Source organism: Anopheles ziemanni, chromosome X (genome assembly GCF_943734765.1).
Source record: "Anopheles ziemanni chromosome X, idAnoZiCoDA_A2_x.2, whole genome shotgun sequence".
Lineage (NCBI taxonomy): Eukaryota > Metazoa > Arthropoda > Insecta > Diptera > Culicidae > Anopheles > Anopheles ziemanni.
Window position 1 is genome coordinate 1,090,323 of NC_080707.1, and position 25,741 is coordinate 1,116,063.

General features: G+C 50.9%; 2 protein-coding genes across 2 annotated transcripts; one reads left to right on the forward strand and one right to left on the reverse strand.

The window, feature by feature from the left end:
• The first annotated feature begins 356 nt into the window (after window positions 1-356).
• Window positions 357-8,236, forward strand: LOC131291377 (uncharacterized). Its single transcript, XM_058320579.1, has 6 exons — window positions 357-660; window positions 1,554-1,668; window positions 4,302-6,484; window positions 6,765-7,166; window positions 7,247-7,668; window positions 7,728-8,236. The coding sequence occupies exons 1-6, from the start codon at window positions 618-620 to the stop codon at window positions 7,773-7,775; spliced, it is 3,213 nt and encodes a 1,070-aa protein (XP_058176562.1). The 5' UTR covers window positions 357-617; the 3' UTR covers window positions 7,776-8,236.
• A 1,691-nt stretch (window positions 8,237-9,927) lies between these two features.
• On the reverse strand, window positions 9,928-14,367 carry LOC131290731 (uncharacterized). Its single transcript, XM_058319899.1, has 8 exons — window positions 14,234-14,367; window positions 12,676-12,920; window positions 12,412-12,477; window positions 12,226-12,303; window positions 11,823-12,018; window positions 11,546-11,768; window positions 10,877-11,232; window positions 9,928-10,660 (listed from the first exon to the last, which is right to left on the reverse strand). The coding sequence occupies exons 1-8, from the start codon at window positions 14,264-14,266 to the stop codon at window positions 10,655-10,657; spliced, it is 1,203 nt and encodes a 400-aa protein (XP_058175882.1). The 5' UTR covers window positions 14,267-14,367; the 3' UTR covers window positions 9,928-10,654.
• Between the last annotated feature and the right edge of the window lie 11,374 nt (window positions 14,368-25,741).

Consider the following 25,741-nt stretch of genomic DNA (forward strand, 5'->3'; position numbering starts at 1 on the left):
TCGGTATAAATAAACACTATACATTGTACCCATGTATACCAAGGTTCTTATGACAGTAAACAAGACTGTCATCTATTTTACCCCTCCGTATTGTAGTAAAGCCTGTAATACATTTTTCATTAAAATATTAAAAACAATAAATAACCACGCGCACAACTATTTGGAGGTGGTTTTCGCATTTAGTTGCGTTAGTTTGATCGCAGTTTGCATATCTTTTATACGTATACATCTTGGTCACAACAAGCGTACGTCAAACGTCAAAGATGTGCTTAGTTCGACCTGGTCTTTAATTAAGGCATGAGGTATTACTTTAGAGGGCAGGCATTCACGTCGCCATTCGTCGATCGAACCTCGGACGAACAAGTTATAGTAGTGAAACAGTGCTAAGTTCGCTGTACGGTACTGCGCCGTATACTGTTTACCGTGGAACTCGGGCTAGATATAGTCTAGTATCTCATTGTTGTGTGTCGTAAAACATTAAACCGTGCGTGTTGTTTAGGGAAGTTTGTTCGAATCATCAAAGAACTAAGGAAGGTTGCAGCGTTAACGCCTATCCGCTGCTTACAGCGGACGATTTTACGCACACCGCTGCACATTGTTCTACGAATTGTGCTAGGATGGAAAACCGCGTACTAGCGGTGGCCAGCATTCTATTGCTGGGTGAGTAACCATTTTTCTTGGAAAACACTTGATACGGCTGCTTGTAAATACGATCAGATGGTTGCGAAACCAATACAGCGGATTCACCTGCACGAATAAGTCGCGAATGACGCGTTTGCGAAACACAACGCATTTGACATCGTCTTATCTCAGTTCAGCTAGCAACTCAAAACAAAGAAAATAGAAAGGATTGCTGAGTTGGGAAAAGGTAGCAAAAGGGCGAAACATTCATAACATTAGCTAAAGAGCATTCATTTTATCTCCGGCGAGTACAACAGCCGCCTCGACAGCTGTGGTCTGTTGTATAGTGTTGAGCTTCAGACGAAATGGTTAAGCTGCAAATGCTTCTAACCTGCTGAAAGTAGTAACATGGATTCAAGGTTCAGGATAACATTTGTAAAGCTTCCAGTAACTTCCACCGCCGGTCACGTCACCCAATGAGCCAATAGCATTCGATTAGTTTTCACTAAGCACGTAGTGGTGGGGTATGCACTGCATGCAGGTAGCTTTTTTGTGTTTTTTCTTAGCAATATATAACATCTTGCCCCTTACTTACTTTTGCTGAACGGCACAAACAGTCTTGGCTGATGCGTAGTCGTAAATATTCCATTCCAATGCAAAACTAGCGCAAATTATTTCCGCGACGAAAAGTCTTGTCTAAAAGATGGAGCGTAAACGTCTTAGAAATCAAAATTTGTCCATAACAAAGTGAACAGCATCTTCTAAGGTCTGGAAAAAAATCCATCCATATTGGCCAAATATCATTCTATAATAAGGATTTTCTGTTCATTGTTCTATTCGTCTCGCTGATTGCTGTTTCATTCATTGCATTCAAGATGAAAGGTCCTACAGTCAGCTCATGCTCATGTTAAATTTTCTATGTTCTTCCCCAGCAACTGCCGCCGTCGTCAGCTCACCAGTCAAACAACCAACATCGTCAACCAACAAACATCTGCTCGGCGCCAAGGAATGCACCTGGGGACCGTCGTACTGGTGTTCCGACATCAGGTAGGTGAATCATGCAACCATGTCCAGCCTCAAAACAAGTCCTTCGATAAAAGAGCCACAGTCACTACGACAGTCATCTTGATGATCTGCTTATGTTGGCACCAACTTGCTGCAATAAAAGAGCCACAGGTCTCAAAGCTTGAATGTAATAATGTTGATTGCATTCTCAGTCTTTTTAGTTTATAGATGCAGCTATGTTACTTGGTACGAATTAACATTCATTTGTAAATTAAGTATAGTGCTCTGGTGGCGCCAATGCAGGGGCAAAGCAGATGCAGAAGATGTCAAATATTCGGCTAATTAAGCCAAAACATAGGGTGATCCGCATGAGAAAGGCGATAAGCAACGGTCCCCAAAACGGTGCCGCGATATTTTCCACCGTATCAAGAAGAACGCAGCGGCCCGGTCGTTCTTTGTGCTTCGGTTTCGCGAAAACCGGAGCCATTAGCGACCTCATTCTTTTCATTTATGTCGTCGGTGACGCATACGCGATCCGCTGAGCTGACCGAACATGTTCTACCCATCGACATTTGGAAAAAAGGATGGAAGCAAAAAATACATACGTTGAAATGCCTCCGCGTTGAGGAGGTTATCGGCTTATCGGATTGACTCAGCAATGTGTGCATGCGTGCGCGGAGTAGAACAAAGGAAGGCAAAACAGTTAAACAAATTTCGTAAACATTAATATCAATTTACCGGAATGCAACTTACCGATAGTCGCAGCCATGGGTTTGGTCGCCGTGTCCGGAACGGTGTCGGATTTTATAAATAAAACCTATGTTTACAGGAAAAAAAAGCTGCGATATCGCGAACCCCTTCCATCAATGCTATTTGTTGATGGCTGACGGGTTCTTATCAGTGAAGCTGGAAGAGAACCCGGGGATGACCCTTTGTTCGGCCTGCTGCCGGACGGCTGATTGGCTCTTGGCTACTGTAAACATCGCCGAGAGAAGCAGAGCAGCTCGTTGCATAGACATAACGTTGGCTGGCCTGAAGTCGTATGTCGCATGAAATGCACGCTATCGGGTTGCGAATCTTCCTCCCACGGAGGAATGCGTCTGAATTTGAATCTATGTTTACTGTTCGCTCAACCTTAGCGTCGTTCGTCGCATATTTTCATCTGACGACACGACGATGCCCCTGAGCTTGTTGTTTTCCATTTTTCAACTTCGGAGCAGTAGCGGTTCAGCGTCAAATCGAACTAAATAAGATCCCTCCGAAGGTCGCGATCGTCAAGAATATAATGAAGGTGGGGGAAATGGGCAAAGGAACGTGGTGTGGACGTTTTATGTAAGATGATGTACGGAAACAACGAGCTGTGTAACTCTTCTACCGCTCTTAATTCAATAAGTGTGACCCACGGCCTCGAGAGGACCGTGGTACGTAAATCGGGTATTAGTTAAATTACGCGTACCCATCGACGACATAACCGTCAGCCTATGTCCTGTTCCAATGCGACGTATGTAATACTTCCTAGCGCCTTGGATGGCGTTTAGGTTGCTTATTCAATCGTCATATAATGATTCGTCAACGACTGATTCAGCAGTCGGTATCAAGTAAAGTATAATTTTAAAAACAAACACTTCTATTTCTAGAACGTATATGAGTCATCTATTACCCAGTATCTAGATTGATACTGGTTGGTATTTTATAAATGTATATCGCAATCAGTATAATTAATGCCAGTTAGGAAATGAGTAGTAGCTCTAATCATTTCGATTATTGTTTTTCAATCAACGACCCAGCAGCTGCCCCAAATCAAATGCGGGACCAAGTCGCTTTTCGTAATCCTCAAAGCTCGAAATGCGCTTCCTTATGTCAGGCTTACTTTTCCCCATACAACAAAACTCTTCGAAAGAACCCGCATGACTTGATTAGGGATTAGGCTGGAACTGTGTGCATTTGTTCTACACCGGCGTTATTTTCTGCTCCGACGCCGTCACAAGCTCATCATGTATCTTCCCACATTGATTGAAAACTAATCAAACACTTTGCCACACATTTACCTTGTAAATTCTCTCCGGCCGGTGTTTTTTTTACAATCATCCACGTGCTAGGCAATTTAGAGTTCAATTGCAAGCAACAACAAAAAAAGAGAAATATCGTGGGAAAACAACCAGCACGGCCACGACCACCAGCATCATGTCCCGCTGACGTGCAAATGGTTTTGCGAAACGTGCCCTTCGTTGTTCTAGCCGTAACAGTAAAATGTTCTTAAAGCATGTACAATTTTATCTGCGCGGTGCATTTTTTGATTGATTTGATAGGGGTGTTTAAAGCAATGCGAAGAATCAAACCACAACAGTGTGGTGGAAAACCTTGAAAATAGTGTTTGCTTGTAAATAAGTACGCGATCAAAAGGCACCATAAATATTTAAAAGAAGGTATGCTTTTTCTAATGTGTACTTGTAAAACGTTTCTGTTTTTGTTATCATCGTTTCGAATCTGGCGGAGCTCCTCATTACTCAAGAATGTCACAAGTTTTGGCTGGTGGAAAAAAACGTTCCAGCTGCATGTGCTAATCTCCTCGTCGATGTTTTAAATAAACAACTACATTTTGTCATCCCCTGCATCTCGGTCGAATTGCTTACGAAGTTCGTGTCTTTTGTGGATTGTTATTTGCCTCTCTGCAGAAACGCCAAATCATGCGGAGCCGTCTCGCACTGCATCCAGACCGTGTGGGAGAAGCAGCAGTACCCGGTGGACAACGATGAAATCTGCAACATCTGCCTGGACATGGTGAAACAGGCGCGCGATCAGCTCGAGAGCAACGAGACGCAGGCCGACCTGAAGGCCGTCTTCGAAGGCTCGTGCAATCTGATCCCGGTGAAGGTGGTGAAGAAGGAATGCCGCAAGCTAGCGGACGACTTCATCCCGGAGCTTGTGGAGGCTCTCGCCTCGCAGATGAACCCGAACGTCGTGTGCAGCGTGGCCGGACTGTGCAACAACGCCGCGATCGACAAGCTGCTGGCTGAGCAGCAGCCCGCCACCAAGAAGCCGACGTCGGAGACCGCCGAGGACGAGGAGGAGGCCGCGAAGGCGCTGCAGGACGATGTTTTCACCTGTGAGGAGTGTGGTTCGATTGCTGGCCACATCGTCGATCGCTTCCGGGCGTCAGATCGGGATCGCGTGCTGGAGGGCTTCTTGCGCATGTGCGGCCAGATGTCGTCCTACTCGGATGGCTGCTCGAGCATCGTGCTGACGTACTTCGGTGACCTGTACGGGCACCTGAGCCGCCATCTGACCGCCGACTCCGTCTGCCATCTGAGCGGCGTATGCTCGGCCCGCTTCCACCAGCACGACGAGGAGAAGGAGATCGAGGTGCGCCCGATGGGTGGCGTCGGCGTGCTACCGGTGGCCGGTGCCGCGGGCGACGACATCCCGTGCAAGCTGTGCGAGCAGCTGGTGGACCATCTGCGCGACGTGCTCGTCGCCAATACGACCGAGCTGGAGTTCAAGCAGGTGTTGGAGGGACTTTGCAAGCAGACGCACGGCTTCGCCGACGAATGCAACAGCCTGGTGGAGCAGTACTACAGCCAGATCTACGAGACGCTGGTGCACAACCTGGACAGCAACGGTGCGTGCTTCATGATTGGCGTCTGCCCGAAGGGAAACGCGGCGGCACTTAACGGCCCCATCATGCCCCTGCTACCGACCGCCGTCGCTGAGCAGCATGAGCTGGAACAGACGAAACAGCAGGAGCGTCGTCCGTTGCTCGGCGAAAACGAACCCGTCCTTTCGGCGGTGGAAATTCAGCAAGCTCAGCTCCCAATCGATCGCCTCATGGGCGCCCCGAGTTCGATGCAGCTGGTGGAGAACGGTAAGTTCTGCACCATTTGCGAGTATTTCATGCACTTCGTACAGGAAGCACTGAGCGACCCGTCCAACGAGGACGAAATAAAGCAGGTGGTGAGCGGCACGTGCAACCGGCTGCCTGCTTCGATTCGCGCCGAATGTCGTAGCTTCGTGGATGTGTACGGCGATGCGGTGATCGCGCTGCTGATTCAATCGATGGACCCGCGCCAGGTGTGTCCCGTCATGCGCCTCTGCCCGGCCGCCAACGACGACATCGAAGTGTTCGCGCCCACCCAGGTGGTGCAAAAAGCGGTGACGATCGAGGCACACGCTACCGCCACCGGCAACGACAAGCCGACCTGCCCGCTTTGCCTGTTCGCCGTCAGCCAGCTGGAGGAGTCGGTCAAGACCGACCGCTCGAAGGACAACATCAAGAGTGCGCTCGACAAGCTATGTACGCACCTGTCGCCCAAGCTGCGCCTCGAGTGTACCGACTTCGTGGACACGTACACCGCCGAGCTGGTCGAGATGCTGGCGTCCGACTTCACGCCCCAAGAGATCTGCGTCTTCCTCAAGCTGTGCGTCGACCAGCGGCCCGATCTCAGCCTGCTCGGTATGGAACTCGACTACTACGACAAGCACCAGAAGCAGCAAGCGAAGAAGGAGCAGAAGCTTCCAGAGGCCGCCTCCGGCGACATCGAAACGAACGAAATCCCGGACATCACCGTCAACGGGCAGATCACGATCGACCACACGCCGATGGTCAGCACGCCCGAGTGTCTCGTGTGCGAGGAGATGGTGAAGGAGGTCGAGAAGCGCATCAAGAACAAGAAAAGCAAGGATCAGATCAAGGACGCGCTCGAGCACGCCTGTGACCGGCTGCGCAAGTATCGCACGAAGTGCGAGAAGTACATCGATCAGCACAGCGACCAAATCATCGACCTGATGCTGAAGGAACTCTCACCCAAGGAGATTTGCCACGCGCTCGGCTTTTGCCTCGCAAAGGATGTCGTTGATGAGTGTAAGTAACAGTGTGGGACACAGATAACATTTTCAAAGTCATTTTACACACATCATTTTGAAAAAAGTTGTACCTCTTTTATTATTTTTGAAAGCACACTCTTGAAAGTATAACAATTAAATTGGAACGAAAAACAAACGAACGAACGTTGTGCTTATCGCTAAACGGGAAAAAAGGGATCGTTTGATAGTGCAACGGGGGGGGTGAGGGAGAGAGTGAATGTTCTCGTTATATTGATTGCTGTTTTTCACTCGTTTATTTGCACTTTTTGCTTTGCTAGTGGAAGTCGATGAGGCATTGCTCGATTACGTCGTCGAGCCGCCGGCCATCGTGGAACCGCCGAAAGAGCTGGGTTCTGGTTCACCGCTTGTTGCCCCAACATCCGCCGCCACCGCCGCCAACGGTGTGGAGAAAAACCAACCGCCCCAATGCGCGATCTGCGAGTTCGTTATGGTGAAGCTGGAAGCGGATCTGGCCGACAAGAAGACTCAGGAGGAGATCGAAAACACGGTCCGTAGCGTTTGCAGCCGACTGCCGAACACCGTCGCCAAGCAGTGCAGCAAGCTGATCGACCAGTACGGCCAGTTCATCATCAAGTTCCTGCAGACGCTGCCGCCGGAGCAGATCTGCACCAAGCTGGACCTCTGCGAGAAGGAGCTCGAAATGCTGGAGAAATCGGAATGTAAGTGTTTTTGCTTTGGGGCATGTTGTCGAATGGGGCAGCGCGTCGTCATCGTTCTGCATTATTCTCTTTCCTTGCAGTGGAAATCGAGGAGTGTGGCGTGTGCCAGGGAGCGGTTGCTGCTCTGGATGCTCTCATGGGCAGCGAGCAGCTGCAGCAGGAACATATCGCAAAGAACGCCGATCGCATCTGCAACGAGCTCCCGCCCCAGTACTATGACCAGTGCGACAAGCTGCTGTCGGTGTACGGTATCAGCATGTTGCACCAGCTGCAGAAGTCGATCGCTCGTGAGCAGGTGTGCCTCAACATCGACATGTGCAGCGAGATGATGCTGACCGAGAACCCGGTGATGGCGAGCAGCCGCGAGTTCGTCTCGCTGGAGTCGGACGAAAGCGTCACGGACTCGGCCGGCCGCAAGACGGCCTTCCTGCTCGGCTCGAACCGCTGCAGCTGGGGACCGATCTATTGGTGCAACAGCGAAGAAGCCGCCGAAGAGTGCAAGGTAAGTTTTGCTAATAATACCGCTTTACCCATACTAATTGCTTCTGTCTTTTTTACCAGTCCAAGGACTACTGCATGGAGCGTAAACTCGGCCTCTGGCAGCAGTAATCGGGCTAGGCACGCCAAACCGATGACCGTTGCAGTCGAGGGAACTGATTTTAGTGAAGTAGAGAAAACAATAGTTGAGCAAAACGGTGTAGGGAACGTGAAAGAGTGTTGTGCCGAAGAGGAGAGAGAGAAAGAGTGGGAGGGTGAGCGAGTAGATGCTTATAGCTGAGACCGGTGAAGGCAAAGAAAAACAAAACGAACGGAAACGATACCAAGAAGTGCTATTTTTATAGAAAATAAGTCAAATTCACTACACGGCGACAGGGATTAAGGGGTGAAGGGCACAACTGTTCCAATATCGTCAGTTCTCACCAAATCGGCAACGCCTTGGCCATGGTTGAAAAGATGCTACTTTGTCCCACCCTGTCGGGGGAATCATGCTGAACGGTTCGAAATCTTTCGGCGCGCTTGAGTTTGCTTGTATCCTGTATGTGTCCTTTTTTTCTCAATGGAAACTCTGAGAGAAGGGGCACTACGCACGGGCGCACAACAAACTTTCGCGCGCGGAGGGTAGATGAAAGATGGTTATACTTTATTTGATGATGAAAGTGAATATTTTTTTAACAAAAGGAAACGAAAAACATACTAACTTACATTCTAATCGTTGGGAATGAATCAGGCTGTTAACATAATTTAGTAACATAAGTGAATAACAAGAATACACACAAATAACCCCCCCACACTCTCCAGGCAGTATACAAATTAATGGTGCAAAGAGTGCTGATGAGGAGGCAGAAGGTGCAGGCATTAATGGATTGGGAAACAAAAATGTGCACCTCCATAGCTCCCTAGCAGGAATAGCGGCAGAATCAAATTTCTTGAATACAGTCTAGCCCTTTCTATCATTTACTTACTCCTTCACCCTTTCGTACGTTGATTCATCACAGTTGCGTTTTGAAAACCAATAGAAATTGATTGATATTCTTCGTTTCGTATAAAACTATAGGAAACATATAATAAAATTCCAAAAAAGAGTCTTCTGTTTGTCTGTCCTACCGAAAAACTAAAATGATTTATAGCTCTACGAAAATGATGAAATTCATATTAAACCTTAAACAATGTATGTCCCTAAGGAGGAAACATTTTAAAACAATAATATCGTCTGTTTAGTAAATCGAAAAACCCGAATCTATGTCAACATATTATTGATGCCATTGTAGCAAATAACATCGTTATGGCTTTCCTCTTAATGAACCAGCATTTGATTATTAAATACCTCCTCGTATGGGCCTACAAACTCACACATGTGTCACACACATGATAATAGCAATGTAATTAAACTTTTCACATCTCAATGTCACCATCCAGTTTCTTGTTGTGCTAAAGCTAGTTGACGTCGATAATCTTCCGTAGTCCTCTGCTCAAAAAATATGTTTTTACGTTGAAAGCGCTAGCATGTACTCATGCTACTCGCGAATGATCAATTTTAGTCTTAAAAAAATCCGTCAAATGAGGAAAATGTTTCGTATCAGTACTTCCTTCCTTTATTGAAGCTTACATATGCATAACGCAAGATAGATTTTCTAAATTCATAAAAATTAAATTAATCAGAGTCGTTAGAACGGTTTAAGGTAGAGCATTATTGTACCTGCAATTGTTATATTCGTTTCTCTGTTCTCGTGTTTAGTACTACTTGGATGTAAGTTTAACAAACATAGACGACGGAGACTACAATTTTTCTCTCTTAGAAGCTGTCGTAGCTATGTTTGACTATAGTGTGTGTGTTTTTTTTTTTATTCGTATCGCTAGCATAAAATAACATAATCTTCATCTTACAATCCACATTAAACACAACGTGAACGCACCCCCAAAATCCTTTACATTGCGCTTGGTGCGAATGGTTTAGAAGTTTTACACAATATTACGACTTTCTTACGAGTAGGTGTTGGTTAGTACCGGCGCTTCGGGCATACGGTGTGTACATTGTTTCGAGCGGAACCGAACCAACCCGGGAACCGGTGAACCTGGTGGTTGGCTTTCCTCCTCATTGCACTCGCTTCATGGCATGGCATTCGGTTCCGCTCAGGGGTTTCCCCGGGGGTCGATATGTGTTTTTATTTTGTTTCCCCGTGTTCCGTGAAGATCTGGCGGGCACTTGGTGGCGGGACCAGCGTTTCGAGGTTCTGCCGTTGAACCAAAACAAAAACAGAAACACAAAACGGGGCCGGTTATACCACTACGTGCTAAAATGATCATACCATCTAAAAAGCTTTCTCTAGGTAAAACGTTTTTCCTCGTGGGTGCATAACCTCGATGCCGAGGCTCGGTTGTTGAGTGTTGGGAGTTCCGAGCGGCCCCTAAACGACGCTCGGAAGGACAAGTTAGAGATAAAGGGTGTCGGCGGATGTTGTGCTGGTGGTTTCGGGATCGAACCTCCCCAGCACCCGAACGGTCCACCATTCGGACAGGAGATGCCGCCGGAGGTGCCGCAGCAACTCGCCACGACCCAGCATATCCTGCCGGCAGATGATACACTCGGACGTGGCCCACGCTACGGTTCGCGCCGGACGGACCGTTGGAGTGACGGACGCCGGTGCGTTTTGCAGACTGAGCGGCAGATGTGGTAAGATCACCGACAGGCAGCCAGGCGTCGGTCCAACCGTGCGCTGGAAGTGGAATGGTAGGATGCAGGTAAGAGCTTCTCTTCCTCTCTCTCTTTCTCCCCAACCCCCTTCGCTACGCTACCGGACCGCTTCACTCGCTTTCGGTACAATACTTGCTAGGTAATCGCTCAGTGTCGGGCCGGTTCTATCGGTTGGATCAGTGGTGGATGTTGATGGCGGCCTACCGGGTCCTATCGAGCCGCACGCTGGAGGAGCCGTCCGCCGTTGGTATGCGATCTTTTGCTCCACGAGTTGTTTGAGTTTATTTTCTTTCTGTCAATACTGCGCTCCCCCCGGTTGATTGTAGTTTTATGGCGGGTTCAGCGGGCCGAATGGTGCAGGATCCAGAGAGTTGCAAAAACAAACGAAAACAGAAATAACAATGAAGCATGTCATAATTTTTGTCTCAGCGTATACACAACCGTCAGGCGCTTTTGTAGTTAGAAAACGCTTCGAATACGGAATAGCTCCCCGGTGCAACTCCTTCTGCATCCTTACCTCTAAGTGACTTTTGGCATGCAGCGTCCACTCTTCCCTGTTGCTGAACATTCGGCCGCACAGTTCACAGTTCCACGATAGCGGATGGTGCTGCTGCTGTTGGATGACATTGTGGCCGCTGTGCTGCGCTGCGTCGGATGCAGCCTGCTGCTGCTGCTGGCTGGAAGGAACGACCGCCTGCTGCTGTTGAGTTATTTGTGAATTGTGCTGATGTGGCTGATGCTGGGCTTGTTGTTGCTGCTGCTGCTGCTGTTGTTGGGCCGCAATGTTATTGACCACGTTGGTCAGCGTTTGAGTAGCTAGCGCCTGGTGGTCGACCAGCATGCTGGGCTTATTGTCTTCGGTTTTGAACTCTTCTTTTTTTGCTAAAATCGAATCGGGTAGGGAAAGGGAGCAGGAAGGAAGGGCGGATAGGTGTAAGCGGCGGGGACGAATCACACGGGTACGGCACAGATTGAGGGACAGAGGAGGAAGAAGAAGAAATAGTATGAATTAGCATAACACAGGCCCGCCAGACGCGCGCCCCAAAGTCGAACCCGAAGAGCCGAAGCCTCAAAACCTCCGCAACCACAAGGGGCTGGGAGGACAAGGGTGTTGTTGGGGGGAGGGGGGCGGGGAGCGGGGTTTGTTTGGGGGGTAGAGTGAGCTCACTCTAGTCGAGATTCAAACCTATCGTGAGCGTCCGGTTCTGACGCTTGCCCAAGGGCGCTATGTTCGTCGGGGTGACGTGCTTGAACTTGTTCATGTGTATCACCAGCTTGTCGCGGCGCGCGAACGCCCGATCGCACACCTCGCAGACGTACGGCTTCTCGCCGGTGTGGATGCGCATGTGGATCGTGAGCTTGTCCTTGCGGGCCAGCCCCTTGCCGCACACGGTACACTCGAAGACCGGCTTGGGTGGGCCGGCAGGTGCGGCGGTGGCCCCGGTATCCGTGTTGGTCGTTGCGTTGGCTGCTTTCGCCTTGCTCGACTGGCCCTTGCGTCCCGTGGAGGACGTGCCCGAGGAGGCCGACGCGGACGACTGCTGGACCTGCTGGAGCGCCTTCAGCCGGGTGGCGGGATGCATGGAGCCGCCCTCTGCGTACGGCTCTGTAAAAGGTATCAGATTAGGGCGGGGTATGTTGGGCGGAATCTCCGGTGACCTGGGCGGCCCGGATGTGTGGCGCGGCAAGCGTTGCGATACAGACAAAAATCATCATCATCATCATCATCATCAACATTATCATCCACGGCGGCGGCGGCGGCGGCGGCGGCAGCGACAGAAGGTAAGAAGACCCGTTCGTGCGGAAAAGGAAAACAGATTGCGTGTGGTTAGATATAATCTAGCAGTATCGGACAGGACGATGTACCAATTCCCCAAACTTTGAAGAACGCGTACTCCACCTTCAAAGCCCATACCGACGTCATCCGGCACGGTGAAGGTGCTGCTGCCGCTGCTACTACTACTGCTGCTGCTCCCGGCGGCGGCGGCGGTGGCGGTGGTGGCGGCGGCAGTTGTAGTCGCAGCGGCAGCAGCAGCCGAAACCGCTGCAGACTCGCCGGTCGCACTGGCGAGCGAACCGGCGTTGATCTGCGGCACTTTGATTGTGCTTGCGTAGTGGCTGACGGTCGGGTTCGGCAGGGCCGAGGGCGTACTTCCGGGAGGCAGCTGGTGCGCGTGTTGCTGGTGCTGCTGCTGGGTTGGAGGCGCCTGGTGTTGCTGATGTTGGTAGGCGTGACTGTCGTGGCTGGTTTTCGCTTTCTTCACCGCGCGCGAATAGTTCTGGATTTCCTGGTGCTGATGGTGTTGTTGTTGGTGCTGCTGCTGTTGCTGTTGTTGCTGCTGCTGCTGCTGCTGCTGCTGCTGTTGCTGTTGCTGTTGCTGCTGTTGTAGTTGCTGCTGTTGGTGCTGCAGGTGCTGCTGGTGCTGTTGCAGCTGCTGCTGGTGGTGCTGCTGTTGCAATTGCAGGGCAGCCTGGGCCATCTGCTGCTGCACGGCCATGTGCGCTTCCAGGTAGGCGTTCTTCTGTGCTGGAGTCATTTCGTCAACATTCACTGTTCCATCCTGCGAAACGAAAATATGGTAAACAATGCAGATGAGTCCATTGCACTTGTGCAGCGTTGCAGGCGGGTGGATGACGCGCTAGCGCCAGCGGGTGGGAGCGCGCCGTAGAAACCAACACCAGCGCATCGGCTGGTGCGATGGTCACGGGAAAGGGCTCGGATGCGCCCGCAAAGAATGTGTTTAACTGCGGGTTAAACGGTTCGCCTGCACGGTTCGTGATGTAACCTCGCCGATGCTTACGTTGCACGCGAAACTTGCACGTCGGCAAATGCACACGGAGCCCTCAAGAGCCCGCAGCAACACGGAACGCACGGGGATTGGCAATCACTCGCCAGAATCGCTACTCGTTTTGCCTGCTTTTCGCGATACAACCGGATGGCAGGTCGGGTCCGTCAGCTAGCCGGTGTTGACTGAAAACAGACGGCCGCGAATCGGAGCTGTCACGATCGGTGTGTGTATGTGTGCATGGTGGCGCGCGTGTGCTAGCATGTGTGTGGGTATGCATTTGCAGGGCTCGTATGTGCTACGTGCGTAAGGGCAGCGTCATTACTGCTGACCGCCAGTTGCTGGGTACGCTAATTCCTTACGCCGACCCCACCTCCTCTTCTTCTTGCAATCAGCTTTTTCCCTTTTCTTCGCTGTTCCGCTTCTACAATGCACGTACTTCGCCTTTGTGATCGATTTTCGCTGATTACAGGGTACCCGATGACCGTGGGCCACCGCAAGGGCATGATTTCCCTTCGGTTCGGTGGAGCCTACCTGCACTTGCACTTACTGCACTTTTTCTGCTCGCAATCTTTATATTTTGCCATTATTTGTTGATCGCTATGCACCTCGACACTCTCGGTTGCATACTTCCGGGGGTTGCATTGCACCGGCGATTCAAATCCGGCTAACGGTCGAAAGGGTTGCAACTACCAGTTGCACGAAGTTCTCCAAACAAACTGCAATCAACTGCATCATGTCCCGTTTAAACGGCCAGTTAAGCAACTGTTGTTGTTACTTCATCATGAGAAAACTGTCAGAAGTATTTTCAAATTCCAAATGAAAGCAATTAAATAGCATATTTGCGCAAAACTCAAAGATTATTGCAGCCTGAGGGAGCCTCAGATTTGACAGGGGCGGCTGAAGTCGTTTTATCATAGGTTCAGCAATTGGGTTTCCAGCCACGAACAGTCAAATGCAGGCAGGTTTACCCACCCTAGTCCTATTTCAGCATTTGAAACAAACGTACCCGGCATGGACCGTGGAACGGGGGAGTTGGGGGCGGTAATGGACATTTGATCTCAACCCAAGCCCCAAACCCAACTCACCTGAAAGTTAATGGTAGCCGACACGACTCGCATGGACTCGGCGTAATTACGCAGGATGATTTCCGTCTGCACGCAGTTGGTACGCCAGGCGAAGAACTGTTCGACCTGGTGGATGCACCGCTCGCAAATCTTCTTCGGCAGAAAGTCCTCCTTGGTGATCTGGTCCGGATGGGTTGGGAGAGACGACAGCGTTCTCCCCCAGGGTTCCGAGGCGCACACGTGCGAGCGATGTGATGGGAGAGATGGTGATGGAATGAAATAAATTTCAGTTTGAGCAAATACAGGCACGACAGACAAGACTTGCAGTGTCTTGGCATCGGGGGCACCAAGTGTTTCACACAGTACGCACAGTGCTTGCACTGCTCAATCCACTGTTGTTCCCCCTATCCCGCATATATTGACTGACGGTTTTGGCGCAACACCGCAAACCAGGTGGAGGGATATTAATCAATGCAGACCGACTTGAACGAGCCCAACGTCTGGTCCTGGGGTGGCTCGGACCATCGTCCTGCTCGGGGTAAGCAACTTCCATCCTATGCAACTCGATGCATTTCGATGTAGGAGGGTGTTAAGAAACATACACAGAGTGGGAATTGGTCTGTGCAGTTGCCAGGTGGAATGGGATATGTCGGTGGAAAATCGATAGGATGCTTGAGGCTTTGTGTGCGTGTTTGCATGATGTCCAAGGAACGCTTGGACCGAATGCCACCGACGCGGGGCGCGGGGAGGGAGTTTTGAAGATAAACAGAGCAGGAGACGACCGTTACCCATACTGCTTACCACGATCGGTAGGACGGTGCGTATCTTGAAGAGTAGCTGGCGCTGCTCGGCCTCCCGGTTGTCAAACAGGCTGCAGAACCGTGATCCGCTCTTGATGGCACAGAACCGGCACAGGTCGATGAAGGCGGTAAAGTTCAGCTCCTCGCTGGCGTTCGTTGCTGCTACTGGTCGTTGCTGTTCACTATCACTGTTCGATATTAGCATCCGCTCGGACATCTTCCGCTTCGGCTGGCGCTGCTGGGACGACTGAGGCGACCGAGTCCTTCATCACCCCCACCGGTGCCGGCGAAGCTCGGGCTAGCTTTCCTGGCTTGATTTGTCTGCTGCCGGTGCCACGTTTTTCTATTGTGTTTTTGTGCGGTAAAGTTTTCTTTCCACTCCAAGTAGCGAGCGAGCGAGCGAACGTGAGTTTGCCGGCTAACGGATGGAACACCGTCCCGTGGCACGGGCAGTTGACTGTCGATTTTGTTGTCTCGATGCGTGTCCTTTGTGCACTAGTAAAGCACTACTTGCAAAACTAAAAACAGAAAAATAAAAACCACTCACACAATTGCCACAGGTCGCCACAGAGGAGTCAACGTGCCGCTTTGTTGCTCTTCTGCAACTCGGCTCTAGCTTCTGCAAAGTTGTTGGCAGGACTTGCTCCTTTTTCCTTACTGTTTCCCTGGTAAGGACAACAACATTTGTAAACAGGACCGCCGTTACTTTGGCCAACAGGACGCAAAATGTCCAACAGGATGCGAGCACGAGTGTAGAGCAAAAGGAGCGAAAGTATGGAAAAGTTTTCAAGAGGGGACAAAAGGAAAGTTGGAAAGAGGCGCTCGAAAAGCAAAACAATACGTGAGGTTGGCAGAATCCATAGCAGGGCAGGATTCGCCGCTTTAGTACTACGAAGTACCGGTTGGAGCTGGTGTGCGTGCACCTAGAGCTCAGCCTTTACTCTACCTTAGTATAGTAGTATACCCGGTGCTCTCGTGTGCGGCTTTTGCCAAACCACCGCGGCCGCCTGGTGTACTTTGATAGTTCGTCCACGAGTAGCCACAAATCACCGCAGTTGATGGATGAATGGTTTGAGATATCGATCGGTGACGATAGGAGGACTATAGTTTTACGAACGCACCTTCACGCACGGTGTTGTGGTGGCCCTGCTAAATGCACACACTTAAACACACACGCTAATGCTATCGTGAACAGGACGTTGTGGGACTCCACTTGATGATGTGGACAATGTTGTCGCGAGTCCCCAAGCAGTGGCGCACACGGATTCCCGTGGTGTCTTCCATCACTGTCGAACTGTTTACTGAATACACACATCCACCGAATGTTGGTTTGGGGAACGAAACACTTGGTGGGTAAGGTTCACGGATTCCAGAGTTGACAGTTGCTTGGCCGGCAGACGGCGAGCTCCGGAACGCCGGATAGATTCGTGGTGCCGGGCACACTTCTTGCGGCACTGCACCACAGCGGGCGGTTGACTGTTGGGCTAACCGGGCCAGTTCCGGAAACGCTTACCCCTCTCACCAGTAACCAATCTATCACTCCTTAAACTTGCACTCGCAGTCCCAGTACTCGGCCCAACCGGCTGCAGCGGCGAACGCACACCGAATGATTCGGCACAGACTGGACGGGACGGGCTCTACGTCCTGTCGGAACTGCCCTCTCACGCCATTTCGCCAGTAGTTGGTAGAACTCGGTGCCCACCCAACACTCCGGCCACCCGGCAGGATTCGCTGTCTCCACCTGGCAAAAGCTATGGCCGGTGCAGCAATGGCCTGAGTGCCGCAGTGCTACATCGCAAGCTGGGGAAAACGAAGAGTTAATTTTCCAACAAACACACATACACACACACACGCGTGCATACCGGTACTAGTCCTTCTTCCGGACCTTGCCTTGCCTACAAAAAGTGATAAAGAGAGAGAAAGAGAGTCCTATGGTTGGGCGAAGGATACTAAGAGCCGATGCGCTGGCCTTCCTGCGAGCGAGCAAGAATCGACGAAGAGACCTCGTTTGAGCTTGAGAGCATTTCCGATTCGCTGCCTTCTCCCAACATTACTGGCAAGGACTTCCCTTTCTATAGTAATATGAAGCCAATAGGACTCGCTCAGTATCGCACTTTAATTTTACTACTTTGTAACGCTTAGTTTGTACTTTTAATAATGTTTCCAATTGCGGGGACGTTGCATATTGAGGCTGTTTTCACCGGTGAGCGATATGCACAAAAAACCTCTTTAAAAAAACCAATCACAGCAAATTGCTTGCGACTGTGTGGGGGTTTAACTTTTGGGTTTGGGGGGATCATCAGGAGAGGCAAACGTACTCTCGTTTGATGTTCCGCACTTTTCATCCCAGACACTCGAGTTGCCCGATTTGGTTTGTGCTGGGCGGCGATAGTTTCTTGGCTTCCCTGTCGCCCTCCCCCCCCCCCCCCCCCCCCTCCTCTCACTCGTTTCCACCGCTGCAAAACTGCAACAATATTTATGCCACACACTTTCTCCCACACGCATTCGGTTGCCTCCACCACCTCAGGATGGAAAATCGGATGTTGTTGTGGAACATACGGAAGTTGTTGTGTGTTGTGTTGCTATTATTTTCCAAAAAAGCTTTTCTCACCAGCGCTTGGCGACCTTCCCTTGAGGGGGGAGGGAAAGGGACGGGGCGCGGGCGGTGGCTCGGAAATCAACAGCATCCACACAGCACTGCGCTGCTGCAGCAACAGTTGCATAAAAACAACCGTTAAACAACCGTCAAACGAGAGCTGCCCGTCGATAGCAAAGGAAAGCCGTTTTCTTTTTTACGACACGCGTCGTTTCGTTCGAATGTTAAACTCTTCAATAAAGATTCGGGGATGTAAATATGCATGTGGTAGCAATGAAAGGGCGAAACGGAAATGTAGAAATGAACGCCAAGAAAACTAAACGTACACGTTGTTTTTTATTGGAATTAAATAACATACAGCACTTGCTCTATCTACTCTTCTTATCCACTTACTTTCATCTTCTTTCAGAAGTTTGTTTTTAAATTGCTTCAAAAAATGCTTAGCAGATAAACGATGTAAACATTTATGTTGTACTCTGGACTTCTAAAAGAATAGCTCACTTATACTTTTGGTTTCAATTTGCAACAGAATTTAACGAAGGATTTGCGGATGGAGCAAGATTTACACTAGATGAACGAGAACGTCTTTCAATTGCTCCAGTGTCTAGCGCCATGCAAACGGTCAGTCGATTGAAAGTGGACGCCTTTTGGTTACAACTGGCTCCACCGAACACGAACCGCGCCAACCGGAACCGGCCCGATTGCTAAGGGGCGATAAGTCACACGTCGTACGGGTCGTTTGCTGCTTTAGTGGTACGCTTCTGCATCTTGCACATCGTCTTCAGCCTTCGCTGGTGCTTCATTTACACTTTCTCCCTGCAGCCTCCACAGCGCACCCCGGGAGTCGTCGGATTACGGTTGTTGGTGGTTTTTTTTTGTTTTGTTCCGGAAGGTGCGGAGAGGTGCCCCAATCGCATACGTCACTGTATCGAAAAGCGATGTATTCATTTCCTGTGAGTTTGTTTGCTAACCTTTTCTATCAACAGGCCTCTGATAAATTTATGTATTTCCTCCACGTTTTTACCACGTTGTTAAGGTCCCCCCCCATGTTAACTACGGTTACTTGCCTGAAAATGATGGCCCCCTTTTCGAAGTCCAAGGTACCGGGTGACCCTTCCTTGCCCCGGGGGTGGCCGAAAGTTGGTCCCCCAAACACACACACGCACACCTCACGAAGGAAGGCAGCTTATCGATAATGTGCATGTTACATCCCTGCCAGGTTTTCCTTTCACGTACAAATTTATCTCCTTACCATCGCCGCCCCTAAAAGCAACGAGATGGTGAGAAGTAGTTTGAGAAAGGTCAACCAGCAGATCGGCAGGCCTCCGTACACTGCGCGCTTCCTTCCGCAGGCTGTGAAGAATGCAAAATAAAGAAACAAATGTTTGAGGAGAAAATAAACAAAAAAGCGCACAGTGGGTAAAGGGCGAGGGCCAAAGCCGTGGAACGGCGGGAAACTGTGCCGGGGAAGATGTCTATTTTCGGGGTGCCACGGGTTTCCCCGTTTCTGACGCCTTTAAATTTCATATGCACACACACACGCACACAGTACTGCGCCGTTTAGCGGATGCGGCGGAATGCTATTATTATTTCGCTAATTGCGCCTGCCACCGTTGGCCTCAAAAGGAGAAAATCGAAGATGAGGGAAGAAAAGTAGATAACGAAAGAAAAAAAGCAACACAACGCAAACCTGATTAACGGGAGGCGGAGTAGCAGTAAGATGTCAGTTACGACCCGCTCGTCGATCGAGCGGTTTAAGAGGGGGGTTGGGAAGGGAAGAGGCAATATTTGAGACGATTATGATTATCGTTGGCCAGCATAGGATGGGAGGCCCCCGAAGCCGAGGCCGAAGATGCGCCAAAACGCTGGCCGACCCGCTGCTCCCGCTGTAACGAATGTGGGAAAAAAGTGAAAACATCTCCACTTTGGCAGAATAGATCGAAGCGCCTCCTTTTCCGCACACCGAGGCTCGGACAGCTCGGAGTGCTTGGTGTTCGAAGCCAACGAGACCCTTCAACGTTTTAGGGTCTATGCCCTTTGGGGCTTTGACTTCAAGCGGCATTTACGAGAGAGGTTTGCAATATGCACCACGCCATTTTTGAGCCGAATTTAGTGAATTTAGTTTAATGTCAGCTCGATTAGCAATGTCTTATGTCAACATCTGTTGTACTTTAAAACATGATGGTGATATTTTGTATGATTTCATACAAAACTTTTCTGTTACAGTCCAACGCAGAGCCGCAGAAATTCGTCTAAGCCTAAGTCACAGCTAGAACTCAGAATTTGGTGTTTATTTGGTAGTTCTCGCCGATGGACAACCCGAGCTCTAGGGCTACGGATGCATAGTGGAACCGTTTCCCCTAACTGCAGTGCTTATCTTGCTATCTTCGGCGAGTGGTGAGTGCGATGGCGAACGATAGAAGTTGCCGAGGGCCATTAATCAGTGCACTGCGATGCCTTTGAGATACGCTCTGGCCGGCCTGGTGAGAGATTCCGACGACCGGAACTGCAGCGGTATTTAATCAATGCAACATGCTTCCGTGCCTCGGTGCCTGGCGGACCTGGCGGATAATCTAGCCGAGCGGCCGATCCGCGGTGGCTTTGGCGATTTGCATTGGGGGGCCCAGTGATTACTCATCGCGATATGCGGAACTTATTAACTCCGTGGTGGTTGCAAGGCGGTCCTGGTCTGCATTTTGTGCGATCCAAATAGCGAGATCTTGGCTTGGGGGGGGGGGGGGGGGGGGGGGGGGGGGGTGCCGACATTGGCAGAGCAACTGGAGTTCGCAGATGGCAGCAAGCCACGACCCTACCGACAGGCAATTAGCGCTGCAAAAGACTTGCAGTGGCAGCTGACCGTCGGCTTGCGCTACATTTCACCGACAAACGGCATTGCGCAGCGGTCGGGAAATGGGCGCCCGGAAGCTGAAAGATAGCGTTTTGTCCGGCGTTAGCGTGCAGCGCGGGTTGTATCTCCTTCCAGATTCGCCTCGCACTGTAGGTGGAGTGCGCCGTACGTGAGCTCTCCGCGAGGCAAGCGCGTGCCCTTAGTTTGCACGGATGTACCTGGGACGTATGCAAATCCGCACCTACGACTGGGAAATGGAAGCAAAAGGAAGGAAAAAAAGCGAACCCCAAGCGTACGGGAGCATTGATTTATCTGCATTTCCTAGACCCACACGCAATGGGAGCCCCGGGAAAGCCCAATTACCCGGCCGAAGAGAGAGCCGGGGCCTTCGGATGACCGGAACACAATGCTGTCAGCGAGATGGAGCATATCTGAGCCGCGGACTAACGGTAGTTGTTGCCGTGGTTCGGTTGCAATTGAGCAACAGTGAAGCTGGGCAGATTGGTTGGAGCCAAAAGAAGCTCCAAAAACAATTGAACAACGTGTATGTGTGTTTCTTTTTTCCCCTATCTTGCTTGGATCCACACTATCGTTCTTTTTCCGCCAATCCAACCACACAATGGCGACTACTTTCTCCAGGAGGGATGCGTCGATGGCGTCGGGTACCCCCCCGGCCCATGGGGATGACCTTAAGACCCCGACCGAGCCGTAGGGTTAACGTGTGCGTGGTCAGATGCCGGCGAAAGAAAACAACACACGCCAAACCGAACGGGAGGTGAAAAATTACACCGAATGGGAACGATGTAATTACAATTTTTCAAATTGCTCACCATTCCGTGGATCAGTTTTTTTTTCTTCTTTCTATACGATCGTTAGATAGCGTCCATTTTGGTCTTTTTTTTTACGCTTCCCTTCACCAGGACAATGACGCCGGGCAAGAATGCACGTATTGTTTGGTTTAGAAATTTGGAGAAAGTACGACCCGCCTGATAAGTTCTCTTTCTTCAGCTTGCGAGCGAATGGAATTTTCGGTATTGGACATGAACATCGATAAGTTGGAGCTATAAATTGGTACGTTACATATGACCAAAGTACGTGCGTCAGAGCCAACAATGGGTGGCTTATGCCTAAAATGGGTGCCTCGTAGCGAGCGGCCGTAATATCAATTTGGTTTGTATTTTACTTAAAAGTCTTGTTTACCTATTTTCGGAAAATTATTGCCACAAAGAGTCTCTTATTCCCGGGTTCCTGGGGTGAGTCACTTGTTTGGATTATAACACTGAAACGATTATATGTTGCTGGTAAACCGCCTGCGGGGTCTTGCAACTGAACGCATCCTGCGCGTTGGAAGCTGAACGCAGCGGAACTGGATTTGACTTTTGCAAGTTTCCATTCGAAAGGCACACTTTTGCTCACTTCCTGACACCCCATAATCCCCATCAGATCTGTCAATCTGGGGGGTGCAAAAATGAAACACGCTCTCCGCAACTGGATTAACTTCCTGCGGCCGGTCGAAGAACTGACAGTTTTGCCCATACGAGACCGATGCACATTACGCAAGGGGTCGTTTTGTTTCGTGTTTCTGCTCCGTTGGCTGACTTTGTCGCCCGGATTGTTCCGAGGGCCATTTCCTGGCTGCCGGGCCCTGGAAGTCCTCCTTGCCCGGGTGCGGAAGTCCAGGTCCCGGGCTATTTTTACCAGAAATCGGCCATTGCGGTCGCGCACACCGGCGGCGCCAGGCTGACGTAACGCAGTTCTGTGCCAAAGCCTCCGAAGCAAGCGGCCCGGAAGAAGTGGTGCCGGAGTGCGGCGAAGAAGAAAAACTAGTTCATGCGGCTCAACAACGAGCGCTTTGAGAAATCTTGTCCGCGCGCGGAAATTGAAAGTCGCCGAGAAGGACCACGGCCGGTTGGACGGTGAAAAGTGTTACCTAGTAGGGGCGGGGTGAGGGGGAGGTGAGGGACCCGAAAGTAAACACTCCGCGCTTGAGTTTTGTTTCATTTCTCCACCGTCCAGCGAAAGCGACAAGCATGCTTTCGATGGATGGTTTTGGTCATTCGGATCGAACGATCGTTTATCGAGCGGATCGGAAGGGCTCACCCGGGTGAAGAGGGTGGAGGGAAAAACCAGAAGCTCCCCCCCCCGCGCTCCAGCTGCAGTGGAATGAGGAAACGGAAAAGTGAGCCTGCGTGTGTCGCCGTTACCTACATTCGATCCGCAAAACTGGAAAAACGGCCGGTGCGTACTACTCTTCAGTAGGTTGCACACCTTTTTCAGCCCTCAAGAGCGCTATCACGTTCGATCGGTCAGAGATCGTCAGCATGCGGCAGCGGATGAGGTGGAGTGCTCCCTCCCCCCTTGTTTTTTTCGCGAGCGCCAATATCTTGCTGGTGCCCACCATGAGGTCGGAAGCATTTCCCACTCGGTGTAAGGATTTTGGAACACTTTTTTCCACCCTCGAACGTAGTCCCTTTGCCGTCCCGGGAAGTAGGGAGGGTGGGCTGGAGATGACACGAACCGGGTGCGGAGTGTTTGTATCGAGTGCGCCGCGTGCTGGACCAGCCTCCACACCTCACACCTGGCCTGAAATCGTACCGACGGAGAGTGGCGCTTCTCATATCGTCGACGGAGCCATTTGGCTACATCTCGCTGTGGCCGAATTGAGCTCTGGCGCGCCGTGAACGATGGAGACGGGGAGCGAATGCCGCGAAAAAGAGAAAGATGCTTCTGGTACGCACACGGTATAGGCTTGAGGTAGGCTCGCGGGCACAATCGGGCGATTCGACAAATCTCTCTCCCCCCCTCCATCCCCCCGGGAGGCGGAGAGGGTTTGGCACGGGGACCCGCAGCTGCCCAGGGTAGGTCGCCCGGAAACCGTACGCCCCAGCCAAGGCTATAAAACCGTTTGCCGGCGCGGACGGTTGCTTAGTTTCGGTCCGATTAGCGTCCCATGCGGTGCCCATGCAGAGTTCCGCGAGCGTGTGGTGTCATCTTCGAGCGCAAGTGTTTCTGGCATACGAACTTCCTACGCCCGGTTATAGACGTGTGACGGTGCGGTTTCAAGGGCGGCGTGCGCGTGTCAGCGATCACAACTCTGCGAAGTTCTGTGACCTCCAAGTGTCCCGTACAGTGCTGGATCGATCCGATCTGGATGAACTTTGAAGACTTTGGTGCAGCAAATCGTAACGTCCAGGAAGACAACCAGTGACCTGTCCAGTGTGGCCTTTGGAGTGCGAACCCAAACATGCGCTTGGTACGTGTGAAGAGTTGTACATGCTGTGCGAATACCAACCGGGGGGATGCGTTACCATAACCTAACCTAAGAGTCCCAATCCCTTCGGACGCAAGGGTCCTATAAGGACGTGCGTGTGCTTTAAAAGACACCCACAAAGAGAGGGTAGCCTCAGACCAGCAGTTCTCAAAGCGCCTTCAATCAACCCTCCTCCTAAGTCCAATCCACCAGTGCGAGGATACTCGTAAAATGTCGCAAATGTCTGGAAATAGTCCTGGGCGGCTCGACAAACTGTTCCTCCAAAAACTCCAAACATGCTGAAGCGGTGGTAAACCATCGATTATGCCGTCACTTCTATTTTGGGAATGGCAATACCCGCTGATGAGCGCACACTCAGCGCCCGCTAACTCCAAATTGCCGTCCGTCGCGGGAAGATGAGTAACGGATTCCAATTAAACGCTCGGTTTATTGAGCTATGGGTGCGCGCTTACCTAACCGGATTCATTCGGGCGGCTTGGTTATAAACCCGTTAGCGCCTTGGGGACACCGCGCGTTCCGTTTCCGACTGCTTTTCGCAAGGAAGCGGACCAACGAGCCCAACACACCTTCCGGCAGGTGTGAGAGCGAGAGTGGTTTCCCTTTTGGCGCGTTGTTTAGATTGCGGTGTATGCGATCTCCGCGCTACCTGACCAAGAGGTAGTCCCACGTTCAATGATACGGGTTTCAGGCGGGTGGTGGACTAAGCGGAAGTTCCACACCAAGGGCTAGGGTGTCCAGCGAGAGTTCGATTCGATATCTTCGGCAAAAAAAAAGGAAACAAAAACTGCTGGAGAAATTCGGCGTCATGGTGCCGATAGGAAGATGTTGCCCAAAAAATCTAGATTCCCCAACCATCCGGCGCTCGCGCGGAAGCTTTCCATTTTGTTCCACTCGCCACGCCCCGCCCCACCATCCGACCCGCTTGGCGGGGTAGGGAAAGCCGTCAATGGTTCCCCGATACGATCGCCATTTGCCTACGGTCGATTGAAAACCCACGTCGTGCGCGAGAAAAGGAGATAAAGAGGGAGGCCCCAGATGCGCGCTGGTGGAAAAACCGCCGCGCGATACTTATCATTTGCGTACCTTCCGGGGGGGAGGGCCCGGGGAACCCGCGGATCAATTGCTGGAAATCGGAACCAGCCTCGTTAGGCCCGCGCTGAGTTTCTATTTATTTATTTCTTCCATTATTATTATCACCTTTGTTATTACTCTTCGGTTCGCTTTCCGTTAATTTTGTTTTTCCACCACCGGTTTCGGCATTCACACACAGCCAGCTGGCCACAATTCGGTGCATTTGCCTTCCCGTTCCGGTGGGCGCATTGTGGGGGGGGGGGGGGGGGGGAGGGTGGGGGCGGCGGTTGGACGAGGTACGAGGCGCCATGTGCGGCACACAACTTTCCATTTCGGAACCGAACCGGGACGGTCCGCGCTTATCTGCGGGTATCTGCGGCTACCGAAAGTGCTATTTCTAGCGCACTTGCGCGGTTTTATGGAAATCGCTAGAGCCCCGGGTCGGCAAACAATGACACTCATCAGCGGATGCAGGGGAAGGAAGGCGGGAGCAGGGCGGGGTGATTGGAACAGACCCGAAGCGTTTTCACCACTTGCAAGGGGTAGCTCTCGAAACCGTACCAACGAGATCATCTTCAGGGCTTAAGTATGAAGGCAAGCATACCATCGTGAGGTAGATATTGGAATAGGTTCTCTTTGAGCTGCATATCCGACATTTTCGGGTTGAGTGATGTCAGACTTTGAAGGTAGGATTTTCACTCATCTAAAACACCATAGCCCTATTCTGAAACGAATCTACGGGCAATTTGTAGTTTGTGATGCACGATTCGGAACGGTATTACAAAACAAAGCACAGAGGTTAGAAGGTTCTCCGATTAGAGTAAGGTTGTATTTCATCAGTGCTAGCTCTCGTACCACCGAATTCGCCCATGCTGTAGCATACCCGGTAATCGACATCCGTCAGACACAGCATAGAATTCTTATCATAAAAAACCGCAACTGG

What these genes read in the sequence shown, in the direction of transcription:
- LOC131290731 (XM_058319899.1), bottom strand. Translation starts at nt 14,266, where the DNA reads ATGCGAGTCGTGTCGGCTACCATTAACTTTCAG. An exon ending in CTCGCCAGTGCGACCGGCGA is followed by an intron (nt 12,304 to 12,411) that starts GTCTGCAGCGGT and finishes TAGCAGCGGCAG; the next exon opens with CAGCACCTTCACCGTGCCGG. An exon ending in GAACCGGACGCTCACGATAG is followed by an intron (nt 11,233 to 11,545) that starts GTTTGAATCTCG and finishes TAGCAAAAAAAG; the next exon opens with AAGAGTTCAAAACCGAAGAC.
- LOC131291377 (XM_058320579.1), top strand. Translation starts at nt 618, where the DNA reads ATGGAAAACCGCGTACTAGCGGTGGCCAGCATTCTATTGCTGG. An exon ending in GGCCAGCATTCTATTGCTGG is followed by an intron (nt 661 to 1,553) that starts GTGAGTAACCAT and finishes GTTCTTCCCCAG; the next exon opens with CAACTGCCGCCGTCGTCAGC. An exon ending in AAAGGATGTCGTTGATGAGT is followed by an intron (nt 6,485 to 6,764) that starts GTAAGTAACAGT and finishes TTGCTTTGCTAG; the next exon opens with TGGAAGTCGATGAGGCATTG.